This window comes from Pholis gunnellus (genome assembly GCF_910591455.1).
Source record: "Pholis gunnellus genome assembly, chromosome: 24".
In the NCBI taxonomy this organism is placed as follows: domain Eukaryota; kingdom Metazoa; phylum Chordata; class Actinopteri; order Perciformes; family Pholidae; genus Pholis; species Pholis gunnellus.
The window spans coordinates 11,097,416-11,113,510 of NC_136551.1; the positions used below are offsets into that span (position 1 = coordinate 11,097,416).

Consider the following 16,095-nt stretch of genomic DNA (forward strand, 5'->3'; position numbering starts at 1 on the left):
TAACAAGGAAGAAATGCAAACCTCAACAACTGAGGAAGTAAACACTCCCAGGACCAACAGACGTGCAATAGAATAGACGAGCGTGATTAAATGACAGTTCAGACAATTCAAATGACAAAAATGAAACACAAAATGTGAACCAGTAGGCGATTTGATGGGATGTCATGGACCTTGTTAACGACCTTGGAACGACCTCCAATTAACAAACTTTGTTCCTTATTTTAACCTGCGTCTTTCAAACCGATCGGCTGACATAAAAACAGAGAAAACGGTTCAAAATGACCTAACGGGCCACAGCTGCTGCTGCACACAGATTACAGCTTGATTTTACAGCTACAGCCGTAAATGTCCCTTCATATTCAGACTCTTCATATTCATATTCTGGGAGAAATAAACGTCGCAAAAGAAAACTGTGCGCATGTAAATGTGCCGGCACACTGTTAAAAATAACGGTGCTGACTAGAACCATACAGGGTTCTTTGGGTTTCCTCAGGAGAACCCTTTTGGTTACTGGTACCTTTTGTAAAGATTCTGCCTGGAACCCTTTCAGAGGGTCCTACCTAGAACCCAACATATAGGTTTATGCCGAGAACCATCCGTGAGAGGTTCTACAGACAACCCTTCTATGGTGTAATGGTTCCACCTAGAACCCTCTCTGGAATATAAAAGGATACCAAGGAGTTCTACCGACAACCCTTTTATATTTAAAGGGTTTCACCCAGAACCCTGAAGGGCCGGGACCCACAGTCATGTGGGCTGGATTGTAGGCGTTCCTTTTCTGATGTCACTCACTCTGAACCCACTCCCTCCCGACCAGAACCCCAACTTTAAGTGACGAGTAGAGCGGCGAAAGGAAATCCTAAAAGCACCTCACTGGTTTGAGATGTTGTACCTACTGTACGCGAGGCCTGTTTAAACATCTTTACAGGATTAGAGTGGAGTTAAACTGCTTTGCGGGCGCAGTTAATTGAAGCGGATGAGGTTTTTAATAAAGCGTGCAGTGTTAGCAGCTGACAAATGGCTCAGCTGACACACAGGGGAAATTGCATTTAATGGCATCAGGTATGTGCTTTGCTGGAGCTTATCACATTACACTGGTGGATGCACACACACACACACACACACACATGCATAAACATGCACGCTCTGCTTATCTCTTCATGTGTGTGCGTGTGTGCACATTGGCCCACATAAACACACACGGCAACATTACAGGAGTTTACGCTTACCTGAGCCAGTCAAGGTGTTTTCCCTCATGGATTCCAATTACGGTTCAGCGGGATGCCTCGTGTGCAGCACATAGGTTGCTAGGTGGGTTGCTACGTAGATAGACAGACTCACACTGGACCTATTGCTGTGACACTGAGATGTCTCTCTTAGCTTCAGAGAACAACGATTTTATTAAAGCATCAACTCCAAAACTATAACTTAACCAAATGGTTTTTCAACCTATTGCCAAAGATGGCCACTTAAAGGCCCAAATGGACCCAGCCTAGCTACAATGCTAATATTGCTAACACTAGACCGCTTCGTTTCAGAATTGCTAAATCAAGAACCCGCTCTACACTGCCTCTGATTGGCTGGTGCCGGTTGCATTTGTTGGTTGGATTGATCGGGTTTCGGCATGAGAAGTGAGATTGGTCAAGGTAACGTCAGGGTGAGCCAATCGGAGGCCTTCTCCACAGTGGGGCTCGTCATATTGCTTCAGGGTCCTGTCTGGAAGGCAACCCACGAGGTTTAGGAGAGGTCAGCAAGTCTCACAAGAGCTTTTTCAGAGTGATGATCTTTCTTTTCTTCTGGTCTCGGTATGTTCTCAATGTACAGTTTTGGATATTCAAAAAAACAAGTAATACGATTTTCACCTTTCTGCAAACCCACTGAACTTCATATAAGATTTCTCCACCATACGTCTGGAATTTGATGGAACGGTGCAGCCGTAGAAAACAAGGAGTCAAATATTTCACTCTGTGTAAACACCATAAAGCTTATATATATATATATATATATATATATATATATATATATATATATATATATATATATATATATATATATAATATATCCCAGGCTGTCAGACAGCGTGGAACAAGATGATTTCAACCGCTGCAAAGCTACTTAAGGGAAAACAAAAGGCTGTATCTGAAGTAACTAACTCACCATGAGGTGTGTTACTGTAGTATTACAGTCCTTCTCCGTGCTTGCCATTTTCTTTGTTTTGTGTGTGTTGTGTATCCATTTCTTGCTGATGATGTCGTGTCTGGATTCTCTGGATGCAATAAAAGCAAGAAACTGTCAGAAAGGACAACATGAATTATTTCAAGTGATATGTCGGGAGACCGCTGCATAGATGCCCTTTAGGAGTTGTCAGTTTGATATCTCACCCAGTACTGCACACACACACACACACACACACACACCCTGATGCATTCACAACACACTCATCCAGTCAGAAATTCCTCATATAAGAGGACAATTAGAGTGTCTCATTTTCCCCTAATATCAATCACGCGCCTCATGAATAAAGACAATTAGGTCCTCATGATTCCATACAATTGCATCTGCCCTTTGAGCCCCCCCCCCTTACCGATTTGGGAGCGTTGCCTCTTGGGTATATGGCGCTCTCATCACCGCGACTCAGTGTGAGCCACCGCAGTCAATAATAGGAGACAAAACAGGAGAGGCAAGGGCCCGGTTTCAGACTAGATCAGATCCTCCGGACGCGTGTCACTCTTCATTAGGGAGGCGGGGGAGCAGGGGGATGCCCTTAAGGTGAGGACGGCCACGGAGCGGTGGGGGGGTAAAGGGAGGGGCGGAGTGGCAGCTGTGGACAATGACAGAATCTGTGTCCAAAGGCCCCTCAGGCCAAACACCAGCTCTCCTCCACCCTGAACTGATCTCTCGCCTCTAGACCCACCGAGGAGGGAGGGAGGGAGGGAGGGAGGGACAGAAATAGACCAGTCACAGTCAGTGGACTTTCTATCCAGACTTGCTCTACTCAAGACTCCGGCTGACATTGATGTAACACATCGCATCAATGTGTCTAATGTCATATTCATAGAAACGCGATTGGTTTACCCCGGGCCTGGGTGGTTCCCCTTACAGCCCAGCAGCTTGGATAATGTCAGGTATTAATCTTTCATAGCCCCCGTTAAATTAAGCACTTTGATTCACTTATTATTAATTTATACTGATTGCTGCAATGTTGGCGTACACGCAGGCGGAGGCAGCTACTAAAGGATAGCCCTCCCTGGGATTGCCATTTGGAAGACGGTGATCATTTCACAAGTAAGAATAAATGTGAATATCCGCGCTGTTCCTAAGCAGGTCTGGTGAGTTTTGAGTTTCTCATGATCTTCTATCGGCTTCTAATCCAATCGGATACTCCTGAAATGTCAAGCCTATCGGGCTGTTTTTTAATCATTTTATTGTCTGGACTATAAAAAATCATTTTGCTTAATGAATGACTTCAATAATTAATCAATTACCCAAAGTGTTGGACGTTATTTTCAGTCATTTATTTTAAACCTAAGTAAACCCTTTAACCTGCATAACAATAGTTTTTGCAGCTGAACCAAAATTGTGAACACAACATTGACACAACAGTTTTGAAGTGGACTGGCTGAACAGTTGCTTATTCACACGTACAGCAGTTACAGGCAAATATTTGTATTTGAAGGCCAATATTCACTGTTTTTAGCTGTTTCTGGTCCACTGTGTTCACCAGCCTGCTCGCTAACCGTGTCCGTTTAGTGCTGAGCCGCTAGTGTGCTGTGGTTTTAAATACAGCGTTTTCTCCTGAAAACAGATGCCTTTCACAATATCACATCATAATGAAATGTTCCTTTTGATTTAGTTGATGGCTTGTGGTTCCTTGTTATCACAGTAAGTGTAATACTACAGCAAACACTTGTTCAGCAGCTGTTTTCTCAGATATACAACAGAAGAGCAACTGATGTTCAACTGATGTGTGTGTTAACGGTGCAGCCAAACAAACTCATGTCAATTGAATTAACATGAAGTAGGAAATGTTTGGCCATAGACTACATATTTAGGAAGTTGATGTAGTTACCATGACGTCACCCGTAGGTTTGTGGACTACGGTTTTGCAGCCTAATTTTTAGGAGACCAAAATTAATTAATTAAGAATAAACTTTCATGAACTAAAAACACACACACACACACACACTAACACGAGGGATTCAAGTTCTGAGACGAATACACAGACAACTCCCAGACGATATGGTAGCAACCTGTCAATCACTGTGTAGCCCCGCCCCTAAAGCATCCCCTGCTTTATGGTCTGTGTGACTCTAAATGGACCATCATGTACTAAATGAACATCATGCTGTATTGAAGAAGACTTGAAACTAGAGATTGAGACCATAAACTCATGTTTACAATGTTTACTGAGGTAATAAATCAAGAGAGAAGTAGAGTCATTTTCTCATAGACTTCTATACAACCAGAGGAGTCGCCCCCTGGTGGACATTAAACATAATGCAAGGTTAAAGGCACTTTTGCTTCACTTTTCAGAGGTTGCCTCCTGGTGAGTCCAAAGTAAACAGTGGGGCTGTTATCAATGGCATTCATTTACACTAAATGTTATGTGTTTATTGCTTGTAATCTGGATCCAGTATGGGAATGGCGGACTCCGCCATTTAAAACCGCTAATAAAGAGAGATAACTACTGAATATAAATACATTAAATGGCAATTGCAGAAATAATGCTGACTATATATAGTGTTAAAATATGGATTGCTATCATGAAAATCATAGAGGATCACAACTTTAATTCGTTACCGTAAAAGTTGACATTTCGGAGATACAACAACATCTACACTCTGTTTTTGCACCCATCGCACCGAGTGCTGCAGCATCGACGCAACCAATGTTTCAGCAACACGCGCACGTTTTTTTGTCATCAGCAATGCATCAAACTAATAACCTCGTCTGAAACGGGGGCCGCGGCGGAGGCTGCGGCGCTCCGCTGCCACGCGTAGGTGGCACACACTCGCCTTATTAGCCAGGTCAAACATAATCAGTGATAGACACGGCAGGGCCGCTTTAATTATGGTTGGCAGCTGGCAGCGGGGGCCTTCCTTTAGGGGCCCGAGTTATGCCCATGCATGACCCCCCCCACCACCACCACCCACCCACACTGGCCCAAATGGCGAATAAATCTAACCTCCCTTTTGTTCGGAGTGATGCATGTGGCAGCCCCTTCATTTAAAGCGTGAATAAAAATGTGGACAGAATTCGGGATTAATAGAGGGGAATGGTGCATTAAATTAGTGTAATTGCAAGGTAACAGCAGTGTGTGTGTGTTTGTGTATAAAAGTGATAAAGGAAAACAAGAGCAAATCAGTTTCTCAGAGCAAACCAACAGTGCACCTGAGCTACTACAGGGCTCTGGATTTCTTTTTTTCAATTTCATAACACCGAAAGCCTGTTGTGCTGCACTTTGGTCGACACAACAGATGTATTCACACGGCTCGACTAGCCCGAGCTCCCGTCGCAAACAGCTTGTAAAATCTGCACTTAAATGAGAGCAAGCGAGCGCTGCCTGTCTGCTGCGTCACCGAAGAAATATGGCTTCATGAAGTTTGCGACCAACACAACAAAGGGAGGGAAGAAGCAGTCGCAGGCTGATATACTGTGCGATTATATTTGTTTCTATGCCCCAAAACCAAAAACATCACAAGTGTGTGTGTGTGTGTGTGTGTGTGTGTGTGTGTGTGTGTGTGCGTGCGCGTGTGTGCGTGCGTGAGACAGAAAGAGAGAGAGAAGCTTGAAGCAGTTGTGCGCTCTGATCTCCCAAGGCTGTCTGTCTACACACACACTCACACATGCAGACCCCACCGATTCAGCCCCCTCTGGTATATTGATCCACTTCATTCTGCCTCAACGAGATGCAGACAGCATCCCGGCGCCCGGACCCGCTCATAATAATCATGATATAACACCGGGCTGTATTGAAACCTGCCATAGGAAGGCATAAATCGGATAATGCAACAGCCGGGATAATGAACAATATCAGATGACATATCGACGTTGTCACGCGCGGGGGCCCCCCCAATAATGAAACATAAATGTGCGTTGCGTGACGTTGGGATTGGCGCACCCATGCCGGAGCAGTCGCACAGCTGCAAACGTGTGTTTTTGGTCCTGCTCTACTGAGTGCAGGGGCAACTTCTGAAAGCAGAGCTGTGCGCTCTTAAAGCTGGACCTTGGAACGCGGCTTCCATTCTTCACACTCGATTGCCACACGCCGCCGTGGCTGTGGACTTAAATCCACACTCCTCCTCCCCGCCGCTCCCGTCCCCTTCAGCATCTCTCACATCGCGCCGTAGCCATGGCAACTCCCCCCCCCCCCCGATCAATCTAATACCGAATGTTTCTCCTAAACCAAAACTTAAACAATCAGCCGGCCGTCGGTGACTCGCGGCTCCAGCAGAGGAGGATGATGGGAGTGGAGGTCGTTAGTGTGTGAGCCGTGGCAAGACGGTCAATTCAGTTCAATAAGACCCAAATTATTATCGTCCTCTGCTGGAAATGTGATTTGCAGATGAAGAAAACAAGAAATAATCACAATAAAATAGCTAAATTCTTTATTTATTGTCAGATATGACTGTGGCCCTGAGAGCTCAACGCACTGCAACTAAACAAGAGCAAATGAAGAGAACATCTTAATATGAGAGCGCATTACTGTTAACATTCAACCCAATACAACTATTGCAAAACAAATGAAGCGCTTTTCTCTAAATGCAGCCAGAGCCGCTGCATAAAACCGGTAAAACAAAGAAAAATCCAATGCACAGACTTTGGTGGCCTCCCGGCAGCTGGAGGGGGTGTATGGGTTTATGTGAGGAGGGATGTGTCACGTTTACTTTATGTCAACAGCCACGGATAGCTGGTCAGGGTTCAGGGTTCACACTGTGATATTTCACCATGTCTCCGATTCCCCTAAACTCGCAGCGTCGGAGTCTGTTTGTGTCCAGAAGCTACACGGCCTCGCTGTCTCTTTTTTCTATTCATTTTTTTTGCGTCTTTGTGTTGCGTGCAGAGAGGAAAGAGCGACGGGAAACCCTCCAAAACGAATCAAACGCAGAGAGGAAGGAGACGTGGTGAGGAAGACGAGGGCAGAGAGAGAGAGAGAGAGGGTGAATGAAGAGAAAGCTTATTACCAGAAAACAGATGGCCCCCCCAATTCACAGCGGCCCCACGGGGACGTGGAGGGACCACACTTTGCACCTCCGGGTTACCAGCGCCGCGGAGAGGGGCGGGGCACTTAAACACCACTCTGCGCACTTTTGTTGGTTAACTTGTAAACCGAAAGCAAATTTGTGACGTCCTGGCAAGGTGCCATCGGTAAAGATTCCCCACGAGTTCATCTTCAGATTCGTTACATCGGAGAAACAGATCTGGAGTTTGGGAGTCGTCCCTTTCCCCCTCCACAGACGCTGTGGTTTGCATATTCAATAACCAGCGGAATAATCCTGGCGTCACCTTTTTTTTATTTCATGGAACCGTCACTCAACATCATCGCCGGGCGAGCTAATGTCACAACATCCGTAAAATGAGATCTCACACGCGCTCAAACATTCACACCCTTCCAGCGTACGTGTGCATATGCAACTGTACGAGTGGACACACACACACACACACACACACACACACACACACACACACACACACACACACACACACACACACACACAGATGACAGGCAGTGAGTGGAAATGAAGGATTTGGAGTTCCATCCCGTTACATTATGCAGCAGATGGCGTTCAGGCCAAGCCCGGCCAGGCCTCTCCCAGGAGAGAAGGGAGTGAGGGAGGATGAGAGAGGATGGGGGGGAGGTGTAGAAAGAGGGGTGAGGGACAAAGCTGTTGTGGGTTTTTTCTGTTTTTTTACTTGCGTGAATGTGCACGTGTTTGTTTCCTATTTTTTTTCTTTCTTTTTGACGGACTCCCTCTCGGGTAGCCTGTGGGACAGAATCCTCGTCGTCTCCTCTCTCCTCATCTTCTCTCCCCCTTCCTCTTCTCCCCCCCCCCACTCCCGCCCAGCTGAGGCTACACCTGAGCCCAGCCACGGAAGGCCCCCGACCCCAGCTGACCCGCCGCCAAGAAGAAGGAGGGCAGAGGACGGAGGAGAGAAAAGGTGAGCGTGCAAGGAAAGGAGGAATCGTAGCAGAGCTGCGGGTGAAGCGCGTGAAGGAAAAGTTCAGCATCCTCCACTAACGTGCGTCTTTGTTGCTGTTTCACGAGATTCCGTCTGTAAAAAACAACAGGAGCGTGATTATCTCTTTCGGTAAGGCAGCCGTGCACCTCGACTAATTTGAACCGAATTCACACACTCATGCGCCACAGTCCACTTGATCAAATGCCACGATCAATACGCACACACACACACGTACAGAGCGGCCCGCTCAGTCCCCCCAGATCTTTGCCCCCCGGCACTTTTTGTTTTGTGTTTTTCCGAATTAATTGAGCCGACGTTCAAGTGTGGGGGCCAGATGTCACCGCGACCTGTGGGGATTATTAGAAATCTGTTTCCCTCATTGTGTATGTGGACCCCTTCAGACCACAACGCCTCGTGCTCTTCCCCCGCCGAAGTTTCGGGGGAGAAGCAGGCCCCAGAACCAGATTGCTAATGTGCGAAATAACAGTCTCCGGCTCCAAGAATGGACACGGAGCCTGAATGTCGACATGTGGGGCATTCTGGGACTTTTTCTGTCCCGCCTCCAATGACCGTGGCCTGTGCCCAATGACCACCAGGGGCCCCCATGATGCCCTCCCGGTTTGGCCCGAACAGCGGCATGCTCCTTGGCAGAGCTCTGGGCCTAATGAACTCATCAGCCAGCTGGAGGCCCTGGATGGAGGGACAGGGGCCACTGGGGGAGGCTGCAGGGCCAGAGGGAAAGAGAGGGAGAGAGAGGTGCTAGGTATGAGGAAGATGGAGGTGAGCTCACCAACATGGTAAATGAGGCAGGTGCAGCTTCAGAGGGGCCAAGACAGCAGGGTCAGCGGGCAGGAGGAAGAGGTATGAGAGGCTGTGAGGGGGAGGAAGAGATGGAGGCAAGGACTGAATTCATGTCTCCAAAATGGAGTTCAGATTGTTTCTGTTCTTAATGCTAAGCTAAGTCAGACGGCTACCGTTCCGACATGAGATTGGTACTGATATGCTCATCGAAATTCTTTCCTAAAATGTCTTTACGTTGTGAAATGGTTCTACACCTGAAGAACAAAGGTAAGACCAGACTCCCTTTATAAACCTCTTATTTTACTGCAGCAGAGGTCTGACAGTCGGCACCGTGCGGTCTTGGTTCCGGTTCTACCGCGCCTCCCTTCCCTCCAGCGGGCCCAGCGCGGCCTGGGTTTCCAGCGGCGTGGAGTCGATGTGGGCTCCCGGCGCAGGACCAGGAGGAGCAGCGAGGGAAGCTCTGCTCCTGGCCGGAGGAGGAGACGCTACTGCCGGGAGCTGAGCTCTCCATTTCCCGCCGGAGCTTCCGACTGCATGTCGAAGGCGGCAGTGAAGCCGGATCTGGGTCTGTCCGCGGTGGGCTGGTCTGAGCTGAAGGTGTTTCTGGTGAACCTGCATGATTATGTCTGATTTTGCACGGAATCAGACCCAATGGCTCTAAGAATAACGATATAGTAACAGCCTCCTCGCTGATTTTCTCCTTTACTTCTTTTTGTGTGCAAGTTCTATAAAGACTATAAAGAAATTCTAAACAGCTTGTAATCCCACATATCTCCCCTGTAATACGAGAGTAAAGAAGGTAAAGGGCTTTTGTGTGAATGGGTGGTTTGCTGAGTAATAATGCCTCCTCTCGCTCTCTGTCATCACACTTATGTCAGCATCATCAACAAGACGTCCACGGACCCATCATCCTCCTCCCTCCCATCTCTCACCGTTCAGTGTTTTCCCCCAATGTGTGTGTGTGTGTGTGTGTGTGTGTGTGTGAGACAGAGCACCTTTGTGTGTCCATATGTGTCTGGGTGGCGGGGAACGCGCTGCGGGCGCCCTGCTGGGAGCACAGATGGTGCCGAGGCCTGCCACCGCAGCGCTGACGACGGCCACATTCTCACATGGGACCTCCAGCTTTCTGGATCCCACACCTCCTGTTCAGGCCTGAATCCACACCCCCTCCCCTCTTCCTCCTCCTCCTCCCAAACACACACACACACAAGGCCAGGGTCCAGCATAATTCACTGCCCTGGAAGAAGACATGCACAAGTCGGGCGTTCACGAACTGCACCGAGCGATCGCGCTGTCAGGTTAAGAGTTTCTATATGCTAAATGCTCGGTCGGCTCCTTTCTTGTGCCTCGCAAACCGCATCTCCTCGCTCTTCGTCTTCATTTTTTTTTGTTGCACACTTTCATTTTTCACCTCCGTGTCTGCTCCCCTCTGTCTTCCCTCTCCGGCCTCTAATTTCCTCTCACTCCCGTCTCCCAGATGCCCCCTGTGGCTCGCCGTCCACCTGAGAGAAGCCTCATACGTCTCCTGACAAAGTGACTAATCCTTCCCATTTCACAGCTCCATCCCACTGCTTCCTGAATGTGTGTGTGTGTGTGTGTGTGTGTGCGTGCGTGCAGCGTGTGATAGGTGACAGGTGGGAGTATGTCGCACGAGTTCAAGGTGTTTTTTTGTTGTAACAAGCGGCTCAGACAGCTGGGTCGTCTACTCTGACTGATTAGAGAAACAACTCCATTACAGACGTCTCGTCACTTTGCACCTTTCCGATGACAGCTCCTTTTAAAACGACGCCCACCTGCACAAAACAAAAGGGATTTTCGTGGACTTTACATTTTTTTTTCTTAGCCTGGAATACAATGCAACCCTCTTCCAAAAACTCAGACTCAAATTTGCATCTTATTTCCGCAGAAACTCTGCAGTAACAGGCCTCAGCTGCATCGGCAATATAAGCCCTGCAAAGAATAATCATAACCATAAATCAGTGTACTGCTTCCTGTGTGTGTGCCACTTCTGCATGATTATGGGAACCGCAGTGAGAGGGCATCTCATCCCAGACTAAACTCCTGTTCCTGAGGTGGTCTTTTCAAAGGAATATGTCACCCTGAAATGAATACATGAAGCATTTAAAATAGTTAAAGTGTTAAAGGTTGGATCTGTTCGTTTCCATAGCTTGCCAGAACTGAAATGAAACAATCGTGGCAAAGTTTGGTTTACAAATAACCTTAGGAGGTTGAAATATTCATTGAATGCAATAGTAAAGGATTTATTTTACATTGTGAGAAAAGGACCAGATGTCAATAGATGATTGTGTGTTTTTACATATTTTAAATGTCAAAGAGGAATTTCCATCTTCTTGGCGTTGAGCAGTCAAGTTTCCCTTAATCTGTAAAAAGGAACTCTAACATGAATGTGTTCGAGGTTTTGCAGCCCAGTTGTAAATTAAGTGGATTAATATACGAGTATAGCAATTTATTCATGCTCGGTACGTTATTGTGGTTGTTACATTATGTTGTTATGTAACGTTGTTACGCTTGTTACATAACTTTACGTCAGGATGTCCGCTATGGGCAGTTGTTTATTTACGATAGTAATGTTGTTACTAACGTTGAGTAATTTATTCATCTTCCGTACGTTGTTGTTGCTGTTACATTATGTTTTTATGTTATGTTGTTACGGTTGTTACGTGACATTGTTACATTACATTGTTACATTACATTGTTACATTACATTGTTACATTACATTGTCACATTACATTGTTACATTACAATACGTAGGCTAATACGTACATACGTATTATTTCAACACAAAACCATGATGTTGTTTCTCAACGTTAACCACGTGTCATTGTGTGTTTCTGCATGAGGCTGATATGAAACATATTTTTGCTTCAGGAAAGACATTCTTAATATCTCATGGTTTGCAGATATGCACAATGGCAACATTTTTTCTGCCGACTGGGTTTTGGGGTTTTGCCAACATGACACATTTCATTGCTTCTATGCATACAGAGCTGTCTGTGAGCTTATTCCTTAATCTGCTCATCAAAGGATGGTAGACCACAGGCATGATCTTCAGGATGTTCATACATGAGATTAATACTTTGTTTTCTTAAACAGAAGATTGACCTAATGTGAGATTCAGTGCACATAAACAAAAACCTTTTACCAGCAACATCATGACCAAGCCAAGCGTCATCCCTCCGACTGAAATGACCGTCCTCTGGTGACTCCACCACCCTGCAGTTCTCCTCCCCGTCTCCGTGGTCAGAACATCAGCTGTGGCATGTAATTGCAGCAGGCACAAACAAAACAGCCTTAGAGGGGTCCTACATGTCTTTGGCCGAGGGCCTTGCGGACTGAGGGTTGAGGGGGGGTAGTTGACGCAGACCACCAAGCATAGACCTTCTCCACTTCTCCGTCTGTGGAGCAATTAGGGTGGTGGGCCGTGTGTGTGTGTGTGTGTGTGTGTGTGTGTGTCCGTGGGCTCCAGCTGTCAGGAGGCCTCTGTCTCCTGGTCCTGACATGTCTCCGATACACCCCGCTGTGAGTCTCTCTGTGTCACACACACTCCACGAAACCCGAGGCTAGCTGTCCGTCATCTCACACACACACACACACGTGCACACATTCTCTCTCTCTCTCAGACACAGTCACATGCTGAGTGTTCACTGATATGGTCCTTCTGGCACTGTGGTAGTTCTTCTCTCTCTCTCAGTCACAATGTGTGTGTGTGTGTGTGTGTGTGTGTGTGTGTGTGTGTGTGTGTGTGTGTGTGTGTGTGTGTGTGTGTGGCGGCAATAAGCACGACGGTGGCTGCGGGCCACGGCAAGTCATCCGTGCTTCCCCTTATCGTTTTAATCACCTCGTTAGGCGCAGCTAGTCCCCACACTTACTGGCCACTGTCCCCCCTCTGGAACCGTGCCCCCGTGACCCGATGCTGGTGGTGCCACCGGGCACTGGGATGCATGATGGGAGGAGGGCGGGGGGTTGGGGGTTGGGGGGGGGGGTTGGAATAGAGCACTGAGAGAGTATATCCAACAAAGTTCTGGTTGGAGCTCCTTGTCATGTTTCAGATGTGTCTTGAGTTGATGTGTCAACTTCTCACATTGTTTTATTTCAATAACTACAGGTTAGAAAATGTCAAATCATCCAATGTATCTCAAAGAGAAAAGTCCAAAGGATAAATGTACATTTTTGTAATCTGACCCTGAAGGGGGCGTGAACCCTCGGCTGGGATCACTGGGCTAAACTAACACATGAAGTGGTTCTTGTTGTTCAAGAAAAGAACAATTTAAATCATCGGACAAACAAAAAATAGATCCTGTTAAAATCACCCTCAAAAGATTTAGTTTTCTTTAAGTTCTTTATTCGTTTCCAAAAAGCTAAAATGATACAAACATTTTCGAGATCGGACTTTCAAATTGCATGTATTACAGTAGTGAAAAAGACTGTTAATCATAACAAAAGGTTAGATTTCGATTTTTAATTTGTGATTTAAAGAGCTGGTGTCACTCTGATTGATCTGATATTATCTTATCTTAAATGACTCCCAACTCTGACATTTGCTGCCGTTGAAATGTCTTTTGTATTATTGACACTTTTAGTCCAAATTGACAAAAATTGAAATCAAGCAGACAGTTTGTGTGACAAGAATTAATTCAGAACAAAATATAGTGGCAAATCAAATGCATGACAAGGAGTACATTTCACAGAAACAAGGAATTAAATATGAAAAAAGTGTATTATTCAAATATTATTCACATAAACCTATATGCACTTATGCTGTCTGAGTCATTGAAAAAAAAAGTTTTACACTTTTATTGTTTTCTAAAAGCCAAAATGACACAAGCAAGGTTTCCTTCTCCCTCACTGAGCTGTTGTTGAATAACCCCCATGGGAACATTTATCCCTTATCTTATTTCATCTTATATCTTATTTCATCTTAAATCTTATTTCATCTTAAATTCAAATGCACAGAAAAATAAAGACATTTTAGGATTCAAGCTTTCAAAATTGTTTTCATTTGAAAAGCTGCTCTATCTTCCTCTCCTACCTGCGCTTAAATATAAAACCTAGTTAAATGTTCTTTTTTTTTTTTTAATCATCTGTTCATTGGGGGGGGCGCGCACGTGCACAAACTCACAACACGGCATTTATTTATTTTTTCTCCCCGTCCTTTTATCATGCACACATCTCTGCTTTCCCTTTGCCCACTACGCTCCCACGGGAGGGAGAGCGCTCGAGGGCTGAGGGGCGTGAAGAGAGAGGGAGGAGGTGTGTGTGTGTGTGTGTGTGTGTGTGTGTGCGTGTGTGTAGGTGTGTGTGTGTGTGTGTGTGTGTGTGTGTGTGTGTGAGAGAGAGACAGAGAGAGAGAGAGAGGGAGAGAGAGAGAGGGGGCGGCGTCAGACAATACCATTCCTCAAATATATTCCATCCCCGAAGTGAGCCTTTATTAGTCGGGATCGTTTGGATCTTATCTCGCATATGACACTCGGCGGAACAAGGACTGGAGGTAAAAGAGAGAGAGGGGATTATCTGCGAACTGCCTTTCGATCCGCTCATCCCTGACACGGGGAGAGCCGCGCTTATCTCGCCCCCTTTTATCCCCATCTTCCACCGGCGGATGGACGAGTAGCCCCGGCTGCACTTTCTCCACTATATCTGCTCTTTTGTCTCTCCATCACACCGGAGTGGTGGGGGGGTGTAGGGGCTGCTGACTGATCCCCGCTCACATCATCATCATTATCATCTGATTTTTTTATGGACTGATCGCTAATCAGCTTTAAGACTTCGGGACTGTTTTGATGTGCGGAAGCATTTTTTTTTACCCACTTGACGTTTGACCCCACCTCCTGATTCCCATGTTGCAAGTTCGAGGCTAAAAAAGTAGAAACTACTTTTACATTTTTTTGTTTTGTCTTAAAATTGTCCGCTAATTTGAAGGTCCATCTTTTCATCGAATATGACTTAATCTGGAGTTGAAGCGCCGCTCGTGAGCGATTTGAAGTTCGATTCCAGAAGATTTCTCTGCTCCCAACTCTTTGTCAAGGTGAGTCTCAAATGTAGGAGAAAAAGAAGTTTGTTTTTCAATATTTGTGCCTCTATTAGCAATTTTTTCTCTGCTGATTTCTACATGCTTACTTCCCTCGCTTAATGAAAACGCACTATAGCTCCGATGTCGTCATGTCCAGATGTCAACATTATTTCTGCCGTCTTATCCTTCATGCTGTCAAGTCACCGTGGCCTCAGCCAAGCAGATGTGTTCATCACACTGTGACAGATGGCCAATTCTGATTATGTTAATTCACAAAGAAAGGGACTTTCTCCTCCTCAAATCGTCACAACTCGCGTTATTAAGAATTATCAAATAAAAATATTCGAAACAGACATTTATTTTTGTTTGAAAAAAAAAAGTCTTCTAATCGATCGGCTTTATTTTAAGGCCTCCGGCTTTAATAAATTAACCATTACACGATTTATTTTTTCTTCGAGGGATTTATTATTGATGAAGTTTAATGTTATTATGCAACGAAAGTAGACTGCATTTGGATTTATGGGGGGGCCCTGGCACCCAGACAGGCACCCCGCTGTGGCATCCCTCACACTGGGGCCTCGGGGTGGCAGAAAACACTAAAACAATTACATTTAATTGACTTTTTTTTCATTATTTTTTTGTGTTAATTTTTTTGGCAAGTTTCGATCAACAACAGTTAAGCAGATGCTCATTGTAATCTATAATTCAGATGGGTAAATAGCACGAATCTATGTTTTAATAGCTGGGTTTGTCCACAGGTTCTTAAGGAGGAGCGACTGCCAACGCCGGAGAATTCAAAATGATGCTGAGCCCGGACCAGGCGGAGACGGACCTCTCCTGGACCCAGTCCGACCCGGAGTCGATGCTCAACGGCCTCAGGTCGGCCGGCTGCACCTCGGACGAGCTCGCGGAGGGCGAGGAGAGGGCCAAGTGCCGGTCCGACCAGCCCCTGACCCGCGAGGAGAAGAGGCGGCGGCGGAGGGCCACGGCCAAGTATCGCTCGGCCCACGCCACCCGAGAGCGGATCCGCGTGGAGGCGTTCAACGTGGCCTTCGCGGAGCTGAGGAAATTACTCCCCACC

General features: G+C 46.3%; 1 protein-coding gene across 1 annotated transcript; it reads left to right on the forward strand.

Annotated features, from left to right (window-relative positions):
* Nucleotides 1–15,813: 15,813 nt before the first annotated feature.
* nhlh2 (nescient helix loop helix 2) lies at nucleotides 15,814–16,095 on the forward strand (the record flags this gene model as incomplete). The annotated part of the gene is made up of 1 exon (XM_079185646.1): nucleotides 15,814–16,095. A coding segment is annotated over one exon (282 nt), but the record flags the coding sequence as incomplete, so codon positions are not given.